This window comes from Trachinotus anak, unplaced genomic scaffold (assembly GCF_046630095.1).
Source record: "Trachinotus anak isolate AG129_WGS33_773 ecotype Australia unplaced genomic scaffold, CSIRO_AGI_Tana_v1 ptg000024l, whole genome shotgun sequence".
NCBI lineage: Eukaryota > Metazoa > Chordata > Actinopteri > Carangiformes > Carangidae > Trachinotus > Trachinotus anak.
Window position 1 is genome coordinate 17749101 of NW_027273875.1, and position 14889 is coordinate 17763989.

Sequence of the window (14889 nt, forward strand, 5' to 3'; positions counted from 1 at the left end):
GTTGTTGAAGCGTAGGATACTTCAGTATCCGGTCTTGTACAATGGTCCTGAAATATTGAAATTTTGTTTAGGTTCAGGTTGTCTGTTTATAAGAATAATAATGATAATATGAATTATATCTGTCCGTCTCTCTTCTCCTGTCTGTGTTCAGCACTATGGAAAACTGGAGTCCAGAGGAGGAAGGAGGAGCTGCAGTTGAGTTCATCATCCTCAGGAGACAGGTAAAGCCGGTTTGGCTCATTCATTTGTTCATTATCACTTTCCCCATCTCTTTTTGTCTGTCTCTATTTACCTGTGTAGGTGATGAAGATGAGTCGACGGCTGGCGGGACTTGAGAGGCACAATGCTGAACAGAGGAATACAGAAGTCATCTTGTTCTCCCTGCTGTTCTCCGCCTGCCTGCTCAACGCCTGGCTGTGGATCCGCAGATAACACACACACTGACACACACTGATGGGCCAAAATATTATGACCACCCATGCCTACTATACTGTTGGTCCTTTGTGTGCTGCCAAAACAGTTCCTGTCTGCTGAGGCATGGACTCTACAAGACCTCTGAAGATGCCCAATGGAATCTGGCACCAAGATGTTTCCAGCAGCTCCTTTAAGTTTTGAAGTGCAGCTGCTGTGGATCAGACTTGTTCCTGCACATCCCCCAACACCCTGTCTCAGGTTCGTGGTCTGTCCCTTCTCAGACCACTGTCAGGAGGTCCTCACCATACCTGAAGGGGAGCACCTCACAAGCCTCATTGTTTGAGAGATGCTCCAGCCAACTTCTCATGTAGCATCTAAGAAATCCCAGACCTTTACGTATGCTGTTATGAAATAATCAGATTTATTCACTTTCACATCTGTGAGTACTCATAATGTTTTGTCCCATCTGTCTACACACATGTACACGTTTGACTAAACTTATGAAGACCCATATTCATTCCCTCACCCCCACTGTCAAGGAAATATCAACTTTAATATTGATGTAAGTTGGAAGCAGTGATGAGCCTCTTACATTTCTTGGTCTTTTGTTTTTTTTCATGTCAGAGCAATAAAATATTACTTTATCTTTTAGCAGCTGTTTAGAGAATTAGCAAATTTAAAATATCATCTAAATTCAGACTACACCTGACAGTCACTAATGCTGGGAGAAATGAATTGTAGTGGTGCAGAAGGGCAGTTTACACATCCACGGAACAGGAAAATGATCAGAATGCACTGTTTCTGTAGGACAGGTTGGGTTTACTGAGGCAACTCTCAAGGTTTTTTCACTGATGTTGTCATCACCTTGGCTGTCCTCATGTCTCTGGATATTTTGCTGAATGCATTTTCTTGGGGGTTGTTAAGAGGCCTTCTGCAAAATGTAGTCTCAGTCCTAAACCCCAACCTGTAACCTGGGACTAGCCCCCGACAGATGTGAGACTTGGACTAAATGATCACAATTAGTAAAAAATAGCCTCACTACACATGTCAAAACTAGGTTCTCCCAAGAACAGCCAAATGAGTGAACACAAACACCCCCACACACACAAATACAGTTAGTGTTGTGTGTAGTCTCATACATAAGTATCCATTAAGTTGATGACAGTAATGTATTTAGACACATGACTGAATTGTTATACATTTGTGTAGTTGTGTAGCTGTGAAATTTTGTTGTCTGTGATCAGTGCAGATAGGAGCCAGTCACAACTCCACACAAAAGATGAACACAATGTCAAATGTTTGTGTAGTTTTGTTGGTTTATTTATGCTTTGTAAACAGTTTATAAGCTTGTTGATACAACTTAGATTGTTACTGAGGAGTTTAACTTGTCCAAATTTAAAAAATACATGAATTCTAGTGAATAACACAAAAGCTGGAGAAAATATTTGGAGACTTGTGCTGTTGTGTCTGCATTGCAGTGCTGAGTGGATGAGATGAAGTTTTTGTGTGAGGGTTTTAATCCAGACAGTTAAGATGCCGTTTGTCAGTTTGTTTAAATATCATCATCACTGGCAGAGTTTGTCTATTTATATTGCTCAAAGCTCTGCTATCACTGTTGTATCTTTATTTAATAAAAGTAGAATTTATATTTAAATTCAGTGGTTTGTGGTGTGTTGTTTTGTGGTTGGATGAGTCTTGATGCAAAAACAATTAGATTCACTGCCTCGCGCTTGTCTGCCCCCACAACTCAAGACTAGTTTCAGATTACATCCCTGTTTACATCCCTGAGTCCTTTAAAATATTAACCATTTGTATGAAATTTTGTCATTATTATTGTGTGAAGTCTTGAGTAATGGCTAAAAAGTGTTTTGTGAGGTCATGCTGACCTTGACCTTTGACGACCAAAATCTAATCAGTTCATCCTTGAGTCCAAATGAATGTTGATGCCAAATTTGAGGATGTTCCATCAAGGCATTACTGAGTACGTATGTATGGACAGACACCCCGAAAATAATATGCCTCCGGCTCTGGCTGTCATCATCAGCACATGTACCGTAAATACTCACAATACAACTCACAATACAACCAAATACAGTGCACATACTCACAACAAAAGAGGACACTAGAAAATAATTAAATGTATTAAAATATATCCATGAGCACTGCATTGAACAACAAGCAACCAGCATCTGAGCTGGGCTCATAACTTTTTGTGTCCCCTGGAAACACTTTCATTGTGTTGTGAACTGATGAATGTGTTTTGTCGTTGTGTGCGTTGCAGTGCATTGACCCCTCTCCATATAATATGACTATGGCCAATGCACCGAACAGTAAATGAGCTCAGGTAGATGGAAGTAAACACCAGAAACAAACAGTCTCTGCATTAATTTATTTAACAAAGAATTAAGTTAATGCTAACTTAACTCATTTATATTATATAACAAACAATTGGTTATTTTGGAGTTTGTCAGAAAAGGTTTACAGAAAGAAAATTAAATGACTTCATACCAAGAGACTGAGATGAATGTTGCAAAAGATGATTAATCAGAAAGTTGCTTTTATGTGAACTGTGATTGTACAGCAATGACAAATTAAGCAGCATGTATATAAACAGACTGGAAACAGCCTTAAACAAGAATCACTTCAACATCACTACAATACAGATATTGACATTTTTACTGTTTGTTTACAGAAAGTAAACATTTAAACTGCTCCAACTTTAGATTTTCAGTGTCATCAGTCCTCTTGAGGAAACTTCACAACCGTCTGAACTGAGCTTTTCTTCGCCAGGCATTTGTCACATTGGAAAACTGTTGGTACACTCAGAAAGTGAATGGCAGCTGTCAACTGGCTCTATATGTTAACAGACAAGAATGCTGTAAATGACTCAAATTCCAGTATAAATACTTCATGTGATAAGTGCCTGGTAAAGACAAACATGACCCCTGAACCTCTGATTTCTACTTGTCAACAGAAATAACAGTCGTCTGTATTATGGCAAGTGTAGAGGCACTTGTAACATGATTTTAAGGAGTAACCATGAAGGTTGTAGGAGCAAAGAAAATGGCTTCAAAGTTTTCTATCCTTACAAAAAAAAAAGTTACTCCAGTTTGTGTATGCATGGTGGACTGTGAGCTGTGGGATGCTTTGGTGCAGGACCAAGGCCTGTGGTGAGCTCTCAGGTGGGTCAAGTGTGACAATGATGTCAAAAATGTTTGTCCAAACTTTTCAGATGGTTAAAAACAAGACTCAAACATCATCACTGTACAATGAATGGAAACATTTTGAAACAGACAGTGTGGGGGTATGTAACAATGTTAACCCTAACCTCATGCTAACAGCTCATTGCCTTCAATGATAAATGCCAACACGTTGTAAAGCAGTCCATGTGCCAGTGCAAACACATTTTTTACCTAAAGGAAGTTTCACAGTGCAGCACAGGAAACACACAGTAAGGCTGAAGCTATTAATCAACAGAAAATTCATTGGCAACCATTTTCAAGGTTGTTGTTAATTGATTTGTTTACATAATAATAGCATAGCATAAATATCCTGGTACCCAGCTCTCAAATGTTAATATGTGAAACAGAGACCTACTGCAGGTGTGATGAGTGTTGTCCATATTTAAATCCCCCACCTCAGACAACGCTGTGTTTAGATAAAATGACAAAGAACTCAACTGTCCCATCTATACATCCTTTCAGTCTTTTCAACCAACAATGAAAAGATATTTGTATTTTGAAATGTGCTGGTCTGATTGGCTCCCACTCAAAATATCAGTCATATCAGAACATCCAGTGAATGTGTTTGTTAACGGGCGGGGAACGCCAGAACACAACAGTCAATTGCATTTTGCTGCTTTGGCACTAAAACAAGTGCTAAATTTCAGTGCTTGTTTTACATAAAAGGAATGGTTCATATGGTGCTGGGCTCATGGAACTCATTCAAAAGCCTGGTCACTTGGAAAATAAATAAGGCAGCTCCTTAAATGATGCCAGTCTACCGTCAGAAACCTGCACTGATCCCACGTGAGGCCTTGTGATTCCCACATGGTCCATTGTCTTCAAGATTCAGCTGAGCCCAACAAGACACATGACAACACTGCATGTTTTTTTGTAAAGGACACTTAATAATGTGCTGGTGATGAAATAAAAGCAATGGACTCCAGGACGACAGTGAACTGTGGTGGCAGCTATAAACATGTTTCAGTCTAAATACATGTTCTGTGCCAGGAAGCAAAGTTTTTCAAATGAATTCACACACAAGGATTGTAGATTTCTGTAGTGAAGAAAAATAACACCAATCATTTGGCTGATGAGGTGAAGTAGTGGTCTATCCTTGTACTTCAAACATCACATATGTTCACCTAGAATATATCAGTGCTTTCCTGATGATGTTCTTCTGATGAAATTGTCTTTAGTGAAATGATCCCTCTGACCATTCTGAGCTTCTTTGGTCCAACATTTTTGGCTTTCAGTGGGCATCATGAATCTAACTACGAACCTCGCTGGAAATTTAATATTTAACCACATTTGTTAAAAAAACATTTGATTTTGTAACGGCTCAGCGATTCTTGACTTTGTGGCTTGATTTTCAAGTGGAGTTTTTTGGGTTACTGCTGCAGCCTGGAGCAGGCTGGACCACCATAAAACCCTTCATAGGTAGATTATATACAGTCCATTAAACTATACAGTTCATTTCATTCTAATATCTTGAAATCACTGGAGAGACTCGTCTCACCCAGCTTGATGATTATTTCCTCTGATTGAGGACTGAACATGTGACCCCTTTCTGAGATGGAGCTTCTGTTGAGTTAAGGATTTTATCTACGGGAATGAATACCAATCCAACTGGAGACCTTTGGTCAACACTCCCGTGTGCAAACCTGTCCTAGCCTGATAATTGGGTCATATTTAATATATCAGTGGAAGAGTAGACTTTGTCCAGCATTGCATATCAGGGACAAGGCTGGTGTTATTTCAAATCAAACCTCAACTCAGTCAAATGATGTTTGGAAATACTTTTCCTGGTTTGCTTTGATGTTCTAACAGGTCAGGTGGGTCAGGGTGGAGGTGGGTGGGGGCATGGTAACACAAGTGGCTGGAAATCTAAATATTAACAATAAAGTGTATATATGTTGTTTTTTGAGCATGGGAAGTGAAATACTGAATTAAGTACTTTCTGCTACTTGAGAGAGTGACCCCAGTCAGTGACTCCCACCTCCCTCCTTGTCACTGAGAGTCATACAATGGGCACCATGTTTCCAAAACACTACAGAATTCCCTTCATGACACAGGCACAGTCAGGCATCAGCCTACTTGCATCAGTGAAAGTGTACTAGTCTGGGGGTGTTTCATAAAGAACTGGTCAGACTGTGGCTGCTTGCTGACCCGTGCAGCACAACCTCAGGTTACTTTGCACCAACCGTGGAGCAAAACAAGTCTGCTATCAGAAAGACAGCATCTCAACTCGCTAATTCAACAGCTGTGGAAATGTAACACAGCTGTGAGGTTCAGCTCTCAGATCCCTCTGCAGCACACATTTACACAGGTCATTACAGTACATACACAATGTAAATACTCTATATATATATACAGTTAATAATGTTTTATAGTTTACATCATTTCTGATTACCCAAGTGCTGTGTCTAACTACAGTATAAAAACATAACACATAAATACAAAACCTAATGTCAGACGTCTTAAAGTAATATAGCAAAAAGAAACACTTAAAAAATAATTAGTGCAATAAATGCAACAAAACAGGTAGCCAAGACATTTGGTCCAACGGAGCTAACCAGCCTCCAGCAACACTGCACAGGAGAGTTTACAGGTTTCTATCGCATGTCCAGTAATAAGCTGCTTTCTCTGATGGCTGAATACCTGTTGCCAGTTTTTCATCTTCATTTGCTTGAATATTGAGAAGGAAGATGCTACATGCTAAACCTCCCAAATCTGCTGAAATACCATACTATTAGTCTGCATGCACAATAACAATGACACTAACCCCCCCAGGTCAAACACTAGTGCATTTAAACAGAGCCTTCGTCATCAACCACAGCAAGTCAAACAAAATGAGAAATCCTTCACCTTCATTGTAAAAGTTAAAGATACATTTGTATTTGTGGGTGTGGATGTGTTTGCTCTCTACGGTTAATTCAATAAGAAGATTTTGGCTATAGCTTAGTCCACTCTTCTTAATATTCTCATGAATGTTAACTGTGTCAACGTTTACAAACAAACATTATGATGGAAAATACTCAAGCTCATTTACTTTCATCTTCAAACACAAGTCACCAAAGTTGAGTCCAACACCATCACAAGAGCTGAATATGAAAAAATATGAAGCTGTGAACTTCACACACATTCCGGAAAACTACAGGAGCTGAGATATAAAAGGAAGAAGTGTCACACCTCTGCTCTCTGCTTTTGACTCCTGGGTTTTTCTAAGATGTGATTCAGTGAAGGAACCGTGGTCAGGGGGGACGTGTCTGGATGAATGCACATGTAAACACAGAGTATGAAAGGGTGTCTGGGTGTGAGCGTGTTGATGACTGATGTCTGTTGCTGTGTTTGTTCTGATGGAAGTGACATCTTCATTTGGATGGAATTTTTTTCCAGAGGTCACTGGGTCAGATGAGGATCTCCACCATATCATTGTCCACTTCCTGTTGGGTGGATGGGGTTGGTGGGAGGGGCTGTTGCTGTGGGTGGGACTGCACAGGGAGCCTCCGCTCCAGGGTGCTGCTGTGAAACACTGCCACATCTACACAGAGAAGAAAAATCAGCCAAGTCAGACTCTGTTGATCCAGACTGCCTGATGTGTAAACTTCTAGTCTTGTAGGTCAGACACACAAGCACAGGGAGCAGTAAACACCATCCTGACAGATGTCAGCTGTTAGGGCTTGACCACATGACCTACAATCTACAAGAGATCACAATAAAGTCACCCTTCTGTGACTTTTTCTGTTCTTTTCCTGTTATGTCTGTTTACCACTTCTGTGTGCAACTTAAACATCCTGCACCTAGGTCAGTTATGAGTCTAAGAAGTTATGAGTTATGAGTCTAAAAAGTTGTATTAAAGAGTTGAATACAAACTAAATTTAGAGTCTGCCATTTCATCTGAATGAGTGTGACATAATGCATACCTGCATAAAACGCAAACGCACAGCTCTACTACTTTTTCCTACTATTTCACACACGGAAAAATTACCATTGTGTGACTCTATAGTGATGATGGTTCATAAGTTCATATAGTTCATATAGTTATGTATACAACTTCACATTTGGAATAAAACACATTCAAATTTTCATTAATGGTTTGAGGAAGACATTGAGAGGTATTTTTAGAGGTCCTCTAAAATGTGATCAAATACATGTTTATGACTATATAAACCAAAGAACACTGGCAAGGACAAGGAAGCACTGCCTTCAGAAGTTTCTACTAACAATTTTAGATATTTCGAATAAGCTTTATTGATTTTGACATATCTTTATTGAAGGAATGTTATCCTTGTTGCTCTTGCATTTCTGAGAATAAAATCAGGGTTCTTACCCCTGTTGTTTTTGCTTTGGTTAATTGATATTATCGTTTTATTTATTTATTCATTTATGCAGAATCAAAGTCCCATGAGCTAGAATGAACTAGAGACATGAAACTCAGCCCCATAACAGGAAATAGGTCCAGTTGCTACCGAGTTTTCTTTAGTTCATCGCTGAACCAAGTTTATCAAAAGTTGTATAAAGCTTGTTGATATCATATGTAGTTGTCTTAGTCTTCAAGTTTGTAATAAAGTACATCATGACTTACTCAGTGTGTGGTCAGTGAAGGCCTGACACTGGTAGACATGAACTAATATAGAGTCAATCATAATGGAACCAGTGTCGTGGATGGATCTTGTGGCAATGTAAAATTTACTGTTAGTGTCACAGCCTTATCTGAAAATTCCTATATCGTAATCAGATATTTAGGATTACTGATGGATTACACACACTTTCTGGAGGTTATTTTGTCAGGATGAACAACATGCAGACCAGTGTTGACTGGTAACCAGTGACAGTACAAAGTTTACTTTTCCAGTAGTGAATAGTAAAAACAATTTACTATTTAAATTCCAGTAATAAGCACACAAGTGTTGGAGCCTACAAGCTGCCGGTTGCAGCTACATTCACTACTACTTTTGGCTATAGATTTAGTTAAATACATAAGAAAGAAACACACTAACACATCAGCATGTGACTGTCGTGAACTGGATGACCTCACCTTCATCATGTGAGTGGACTGGCACAGTGTATAACTGTTGCCTCAAGACTTCTGCGGCTTTTCTGTTTTCTTTTTAAACTGAACTTTGGGTTTTAGACTGTTGGTCGGACAAAATTAGACATTTTACTCTAAAGAAAATAGTCAACGCATGGACTGAAATGAGTTTCAGTCCTATTGATTATGCATTAGGATCAATTGCTAAACCTGGATTTGGAGGTGGTCAAACTCTGATTATTGATTAAGGCATTTTCTATGTGTTACCAGAGCCTTAGACATCTCTGAGCTTGGACTGACATGTCTGACAGACGGTGTGAGCTGACCTGCTATGCGGTCAGGGATGTAGACAGGGCTGGGGCTGGACAGGCGTGCAGGCAGCGTCATGCTCTGAAGGGCTGGAGTGCTGGGCTTGCTGGTGTCCTGATTCTGGCCCTTCTCGGTCTGTGTGCAGCTGTCCCTGCTGCCCGTCTTAGAGTGGCCTGTGGTCATTGGAGTGGAAGGAAGCACTGGGGAGGGGGATGATGAGATTGACTCCGTCCTGAGAGACTCTGTGCGAAACTCAGGACCCAGCAGAACCCCTGGAACCATGAGAAGAAAGCATAAAAATGCTGAAAGTAGCTACAAGTAGCTGTCTTTCACCATTTCAGCTGGTGTGTCAGCTGTGATAAATACTCTGTCAGCTATAAGGACTGCCACTTCTTACCCAGACTGCCTTTCCAGCTGGTGTCCTTGCGTTCTTCAGTGATGGGTGAACTACTGAGTCCCAGGCTGTGAGACAGCAGTCCTGAACCACCAGAGCCAGTGTTAGAGATGGACATCAGGGACTTGGAGGGTCTCATGGCAGATGGAAGGTCTGACTTGACTGGCTCCTTCCTCGAGCGTTGGTGGAGCACCTTTATCATGGCATCCTTCTCTATGATTTGGGCATGGAGGTTCTTTATCCTGGACCAGAAAGGAGCAACAGTTACTGCAGGGCAGTGAATGTCTGTGACCTGCAGATGTGCTGTCACACCTGGACTTCAGTTTATTTGATTAAGGACAAAATGACACATTGTTGGCTTTTAGTTCTGAACCACATCATGTTCAGAAACATGAAGTCATATCAACAGTTTTGGTGATGCCATCAGAAGCACATGGACCCAGGTCCTGCATCACATTAGAGTGTTTTATGTGTTTGTGTGTCAAGAGTTCACCAAGAAAATATGTACTAATAGCATCACACATCCAAACAGTTAAATAACAGCAGGCTGAAATAACAGGCGTCTTTTTAACATCACAGTAATCACCAAGTCTGACTGCTAAAATAGACAACACGCCTTTGTTTTTACCACTTTTCACTTTCTGATGTCTCAGGGAAAAATTTACCATGGTTTCCATGGACAGAACCAGTCTACAATGAGTTATGGATGAGTACAACTAAGTTTGTTTTGAAGCTTTTAAACAGAATTTCCTATCATCCATCTAATGTAAATTTAGGTCCTGTTTTTTTGTTTGCACTTGGAGAAAGCTAAAATACAGAAGCTGTTCTCAGGCAGAAACTAAAGCCACAACCTGAAAAAAGAAACTAATCATTGGGAAACTTCATGAGATAGTCTTCCAAGCTAAAAATAATATTTACCACCTGACCTTACCTGCTTTCCATGTCCAGACAGCGCCGATTGGCCATGAGAATCTCTTCTTCTTCCTTCTGGATTCGAGCCTCCACTGAGGTGTCATAGCTGCTGCTGGGAGAGTGGCTTATCACTACTGTAGATGTATCCCTGTGAAACAGGACAGAGGCTCCATTAGACTGCCACAATGTCCAAAGGTAGCTCATCCACAACAAAACAAATAAAATACACAATGAAATTTTAAAAGCCGGAGATGTTGCAAGTACAATTTATTGCTGCTGAATGCTGCTTTGACTCCTGCTTTTCCTGTAAGGGAACGTGAAGTGTGAGGAGTCTGATGTGCATGTGTCTCAGCTGAGGTGCCTGCTCATTAAGGCTCCATCCTTGAGAAACTGTCTGTGGTTGTAATGAATCTTCGACAACCACAATAACAGGAACAAAAGAAGAATTTGATAATGCTTGCTAATTTTATCATTAGCTTATGAACATTTTAAAGGCATCAGTGTCTGAAACAATAAAACCAAGAAGTGTCTTCCCCCTGTGAAGAAAAGCAGTGGGTCTGTTCTCTGGGCCACTTCTGAATTTCATTCATAACTACGAGGAAATTCTAAGTACAAAATAACCGGTGAACGCCACAAATTCTCTCAAATCGCTTGTATGTGCCCCTTAAGAACTAATCTGTTTGCACAAACGGTTCTCCCTTGAGGCCCAATGTTTCACAGAATCAAATGCCAATAACATGTACATGTACCTCTGAGTGGCAACAGAAGCTGCAGCATCCAGAGCAAACTGCCTCATCACACTCTCCTCCAAGTACTTCTGCTCCCACTTGGTCATGTCAGCCTCCAGAGCCAGAATCCGCTCCTCCTTCTCCCTCAGGTGCTCCATCAGCACTGTGGCGTTGTACTCGGACGGGACCACACCACTGTTTTGAGAGCCTCCCTGTCTCTGGAGAGATGAAGAGGGCAAAGAGAGAGAATTAAGACCAGAGAGATTAAGGGCTAGGATTTGTGTTGTGTTTTTGATGCCTACACAGGGTGCTCCTCACTGAACTAAAACTTGATTGAACTAAAAAAAATGATTCAATTTCTTTTCTTTTTTGTTTTGGTATTTGAAGTAACACTCAAGTTAATTTATTTTATTTTAAAGCCCACTTTTTATTATTATGCTAAAGGTAATATTGAATTCACTTAGAATTCCTTTTTTAGTATACATAAATATATATTTATTTATCACTCTTTTTATAGAGCCTAGCTTCTAGATATTGGTGTATTCGTATTGAATTGGCTTCAACCCCATTCCATTACAACTAGTGGTTACACTGGCTTTTTACCTTCCAACAGTAGAAATTATTACAGCAGCATTTAGTATTTAAAGACACCAGGACTCAAGAAGGCTCCAAGTAAATAAACCTAAGACCCAGATGAAAATAAAGTGTTTGAAGTTTGTTTGATTTTTATTGTTTATTAGAAGACCAAAAGTGTTTTTACTTACTATTACTATTTTTATTTGTATGTGTTCGGTACCTGTGAAGAGATTGTGTGATATGAGATGTGATGCACCTAACTGAATTTGCATTTCGGTTTGATATCTATAGAGCATCTCCTGGGAGCACTGAGAGGAACGACCAGCACCTGGAAAGAGACACTACGCTTACTGCAGCACTTAAGCACAGCAATAAAAACCCTGTTTGGAAATAAATGGTTTCTGTCCATTAAAATGCTAGAAGGCTTTTAATTTGAAATAGTTACGGGCTATGTTGAGTTAGTATTATAGCACAATGCAGAAACTTTAACCTGTCATAAATCCTGGCATTGATTTAACCCATAAAAACTCATCTCTGTTCTGAAGCTTTTCCCTTAAAAAATCCCTTCATGATCTGACTTGGGTGTAACTCCACTTTGCCTCATTGGCTTTAAATATATCTCCACCCACAAAGCCTCAGTCTCAGTCTCAGTCTCAGTCTCAGTCTCAGTCTCAGCTCAGGCTCTGCTCAAACACTCTGAGATGAAGAAAAGGAAGATTGAATTGTACAAGGTCAACTTCAAGTCAATGCATCAGAATGGTCATGTACTTTATGTATAACCCTCTACAACATAAGAAACGTCACGGTAAAAGATAACATGAGCCTTTGTCTTGACTAACATTAGATAAACCTTGGTCCCGATCGCCAGCTCTGTAATGCAACTTCTGCAAGATAAGGCTGAGGTACACAAAAACCCCACTGCCAGCTTGTAAAGGTGTGAGAGATAAATTAATTTCTGCCTTTTCCAATATTTCAGTGAATCCTCAAGCTGGGAGAAATAAGATCAAAGTGTTGTCAAAGAGAAGTCTTTCTTTCCATTGTGAATAAAACCAAGCCACACATACGCAAAATGTTAATTTGCATCACATCATTTCTGCAGATTTGTCAGCTGCACATTCATGCTGCCAATCTCCTGTTCTACCACATCTCAAAAAAATTCTACTGGATCCAGGTCTGCAGACTGGAGGCCACTGAGGTTCTTTGAACTCACTGTCATGTTGATGAAACCAGTTTGTGACATGGAGCATCATTAGCTGAAAGTAGGTATTATGGTGAACCCTGGCCATAAAGGGATGAACATGGTCAGCAACAACATTCAGAGGGCATCATTAAGACCGTGATTGATGACTATCCAGGCCTAAAGTGTGACAAGATAATATTCACCACACCATTACAACACTATTTTTCTTGTGCAAATAGAAAATGTGCATAAAAACAGCTGTCTGTCAGATGTTCCAAGGTACTGACACACACAGAGTATATTATACTGTAGGCTACGAAGATCATTAGTCAGTCATTAGTGTTAACAAAGCAGACTAAGAAGGGTTTGTATAAAATTCATAAACCCATTTTGCTCCACCACCTAATACATAAATAAATGATGTTAAAATTGACAGTCTATATGGTGGCCAGTCCTACCGGCCTCGTCTATTACCTGCTGCATACGTAGTGATTCCAGCTCTCGTTCCAGTCTTGTACGTAGTCGATGCTCGAGTTGTTCTCTCTTCTCACAGGCCGCCTGGAGCTGAGCCAGAGCCTGCTGCATCCGCTCGACTTTCTCCACGTAAACCTGCTTCTTCTTCAGCTACACTCACAGAAAGAGGGAAATATTTACATCAGGGTTCTTCGCAACGGACTAAACAGCAAACTCCAAGTATCAAACACACCAGGGTCTTCATAAAGTACTTTCACAAACTTAGTCTTGCCAGAGAAGGAGAGTTAAGCAGAGATACCTTTCACTGTACAGCAGCACTGTGTAGGTTCTAAGATAAGACTGTGAGTAGCTACATGGACTGAAAAAATAGACAACCTAGACCTGGACCAATAACCTATCAATCATTGAGAAATATTAAAGTATAACAAAGCATTTCTATGTTAACTAGAACCACTTTTCTAGCTTTTGTGACACTGGTCATGTGATGCTGCTCAGCCAATCACTGCAACTTGTGTCAATGAGTGGGACACACACAGAGGGAGGAGACAAAACAAGAGACAACAGAGACATACTGGGGAAAGTGGGGAAGTTGGATATACGAGGGAAAGAAAGAGAAAAGCAGGTGTGAAAGCTGCTCAGTTGTTAAGATGTGTTCAGATTGTTTATTATGTGAACATATAACAACAAAAGGAAACTCAGCTTAAACATCTTATGTATTTTTTTCAAAATCCAATGCCAGTTTATTTCAAGGTGCACATTTTTCAAAAACCCTTATTTGACATGAAATAACAAAAGAACATTAAGAAACCTGAGCAAAATTTCAGGTGTCATAGCAAAGTGTCTGAATACTTATTTCAATGTGATAATTTTCTAAAATTTCTTTTTCACTTTTATCATTATGAGACATTGAGTGATGAGGGAAAATAGATTCTTTTTATTTTAGTGAAAGGCTGAGAAACAACAAAATGTTAAAGTGATGTCTGAAAACTGAGTCTGAGTGAACTGTAATTCTGTCCAATTAACATGAAACCTGGGCCAATAGTTTGCTGTGCCAATGATTTGATGATTTTACACAAAGTTGAAAAAGAATTGATTGAGGTAAGTAATGTTTAACTCATTGGTTCTGTATCTGATGGCCAGTGATGTCATATGACGTGCATTAACACTGTGACAACACTGTGGCTGCTACATGGGGCAAAGGGCTGTTCAACGCTGCTCCCAGATTTAATAGTTTTTATTTTTCCATTGGTAAAAGTGGTACTGCAGCATGCTCTGTAAATGTTATGTAAGTGCAATTTTTAAGGGCGTTATAGAATGGTGCACACAAAAAACTCATGTCCACCAGCAGGTGGTGCTATAATAAAGAAAGGGTGTTTTCAGCTGTTACTTGCAGCTTTTGCTGCAAAATCATGAAATTGGCTGAGATTATTTCTCCAAACTTCTCCCAGGCTATAAGTGCAATCTGCAATAAACTTTGCATGTATCATTTTTTTGTTGTCATGATCACAAGTTGTCAAGAGGTTTAAGGTTTGTTGAAAATCAAAGGACTTCCATCACTCCCACTTGCTGGGTGCAAGTGGACTCTTTTTATACCTGCCTGCAGGTTTGGTTTTATTTTTGGTTATTTAAAAATAACGACATATTCA

General features: G+C 39.8%; 2 protein-coding genes across 6 annotated transcripts in view; one reads left to right on the forward strand and one right to left on the reverse strand.

Annotated features, from left to right (window-relative positions):
• Positions 1-2068, forward strand: part of LOC139608037 (mitochondrial fission factor-like) — a 33948-nt gene extending 31880 nt beyond the window's left edge. For all 3 annotated transcript variants that reach the window (XM_071461481.1, XM_071461482.1, XM_071461483.1), the window contains 2 exons: positions 152-221; positions 301-2068. In XM_071461481.1, the coding sequence (XP_071317582.1) occupies positions 152-221; positions 301-432 (202 nt within the window). In that variant the 3' untranslated portion in view covers positions 433-2068. The remainder of the gene's footprint in view (positions 1-151; positions 222-300) is intronic.
• Positions 2069-2788: 720 nt separating this feature from the next.
• The window catches only part of amot (angiomotin), a 44390-nt gene continuing 32289 nt past the window's right edge, over positions 2789-14889 (reverse strand). For all 3 annotated transcript variants that reach the window (XM_071461471.1, XM_071461474.1, XM_071461472.1), the window contains 6 exons: positions 13244-13393; positions 11035-11231; positions 10305-10433; positions 9377-9615; positions 8997-9251; positions 2789-7179 (listed from right to left, as the gene is read on the reverse strand). In XM_071461471.1, the coding sequence (XP_071317572.1) occupies positions 7046-7179; positions 8997-9251; positions 9377-9615; positions 10305-10433; positions 11035-11231; positions 13244-13393 (1104 nt within the window). In that variant the 3' untranslated portion in view covers positions 2789-7045. The remainder of the gene's footprint in view (positions 7180-8996; positions 9252-9376; positions 9616-10304; positions 10434-11034; positions 11232-13243; positions 13394-14889) is intronic.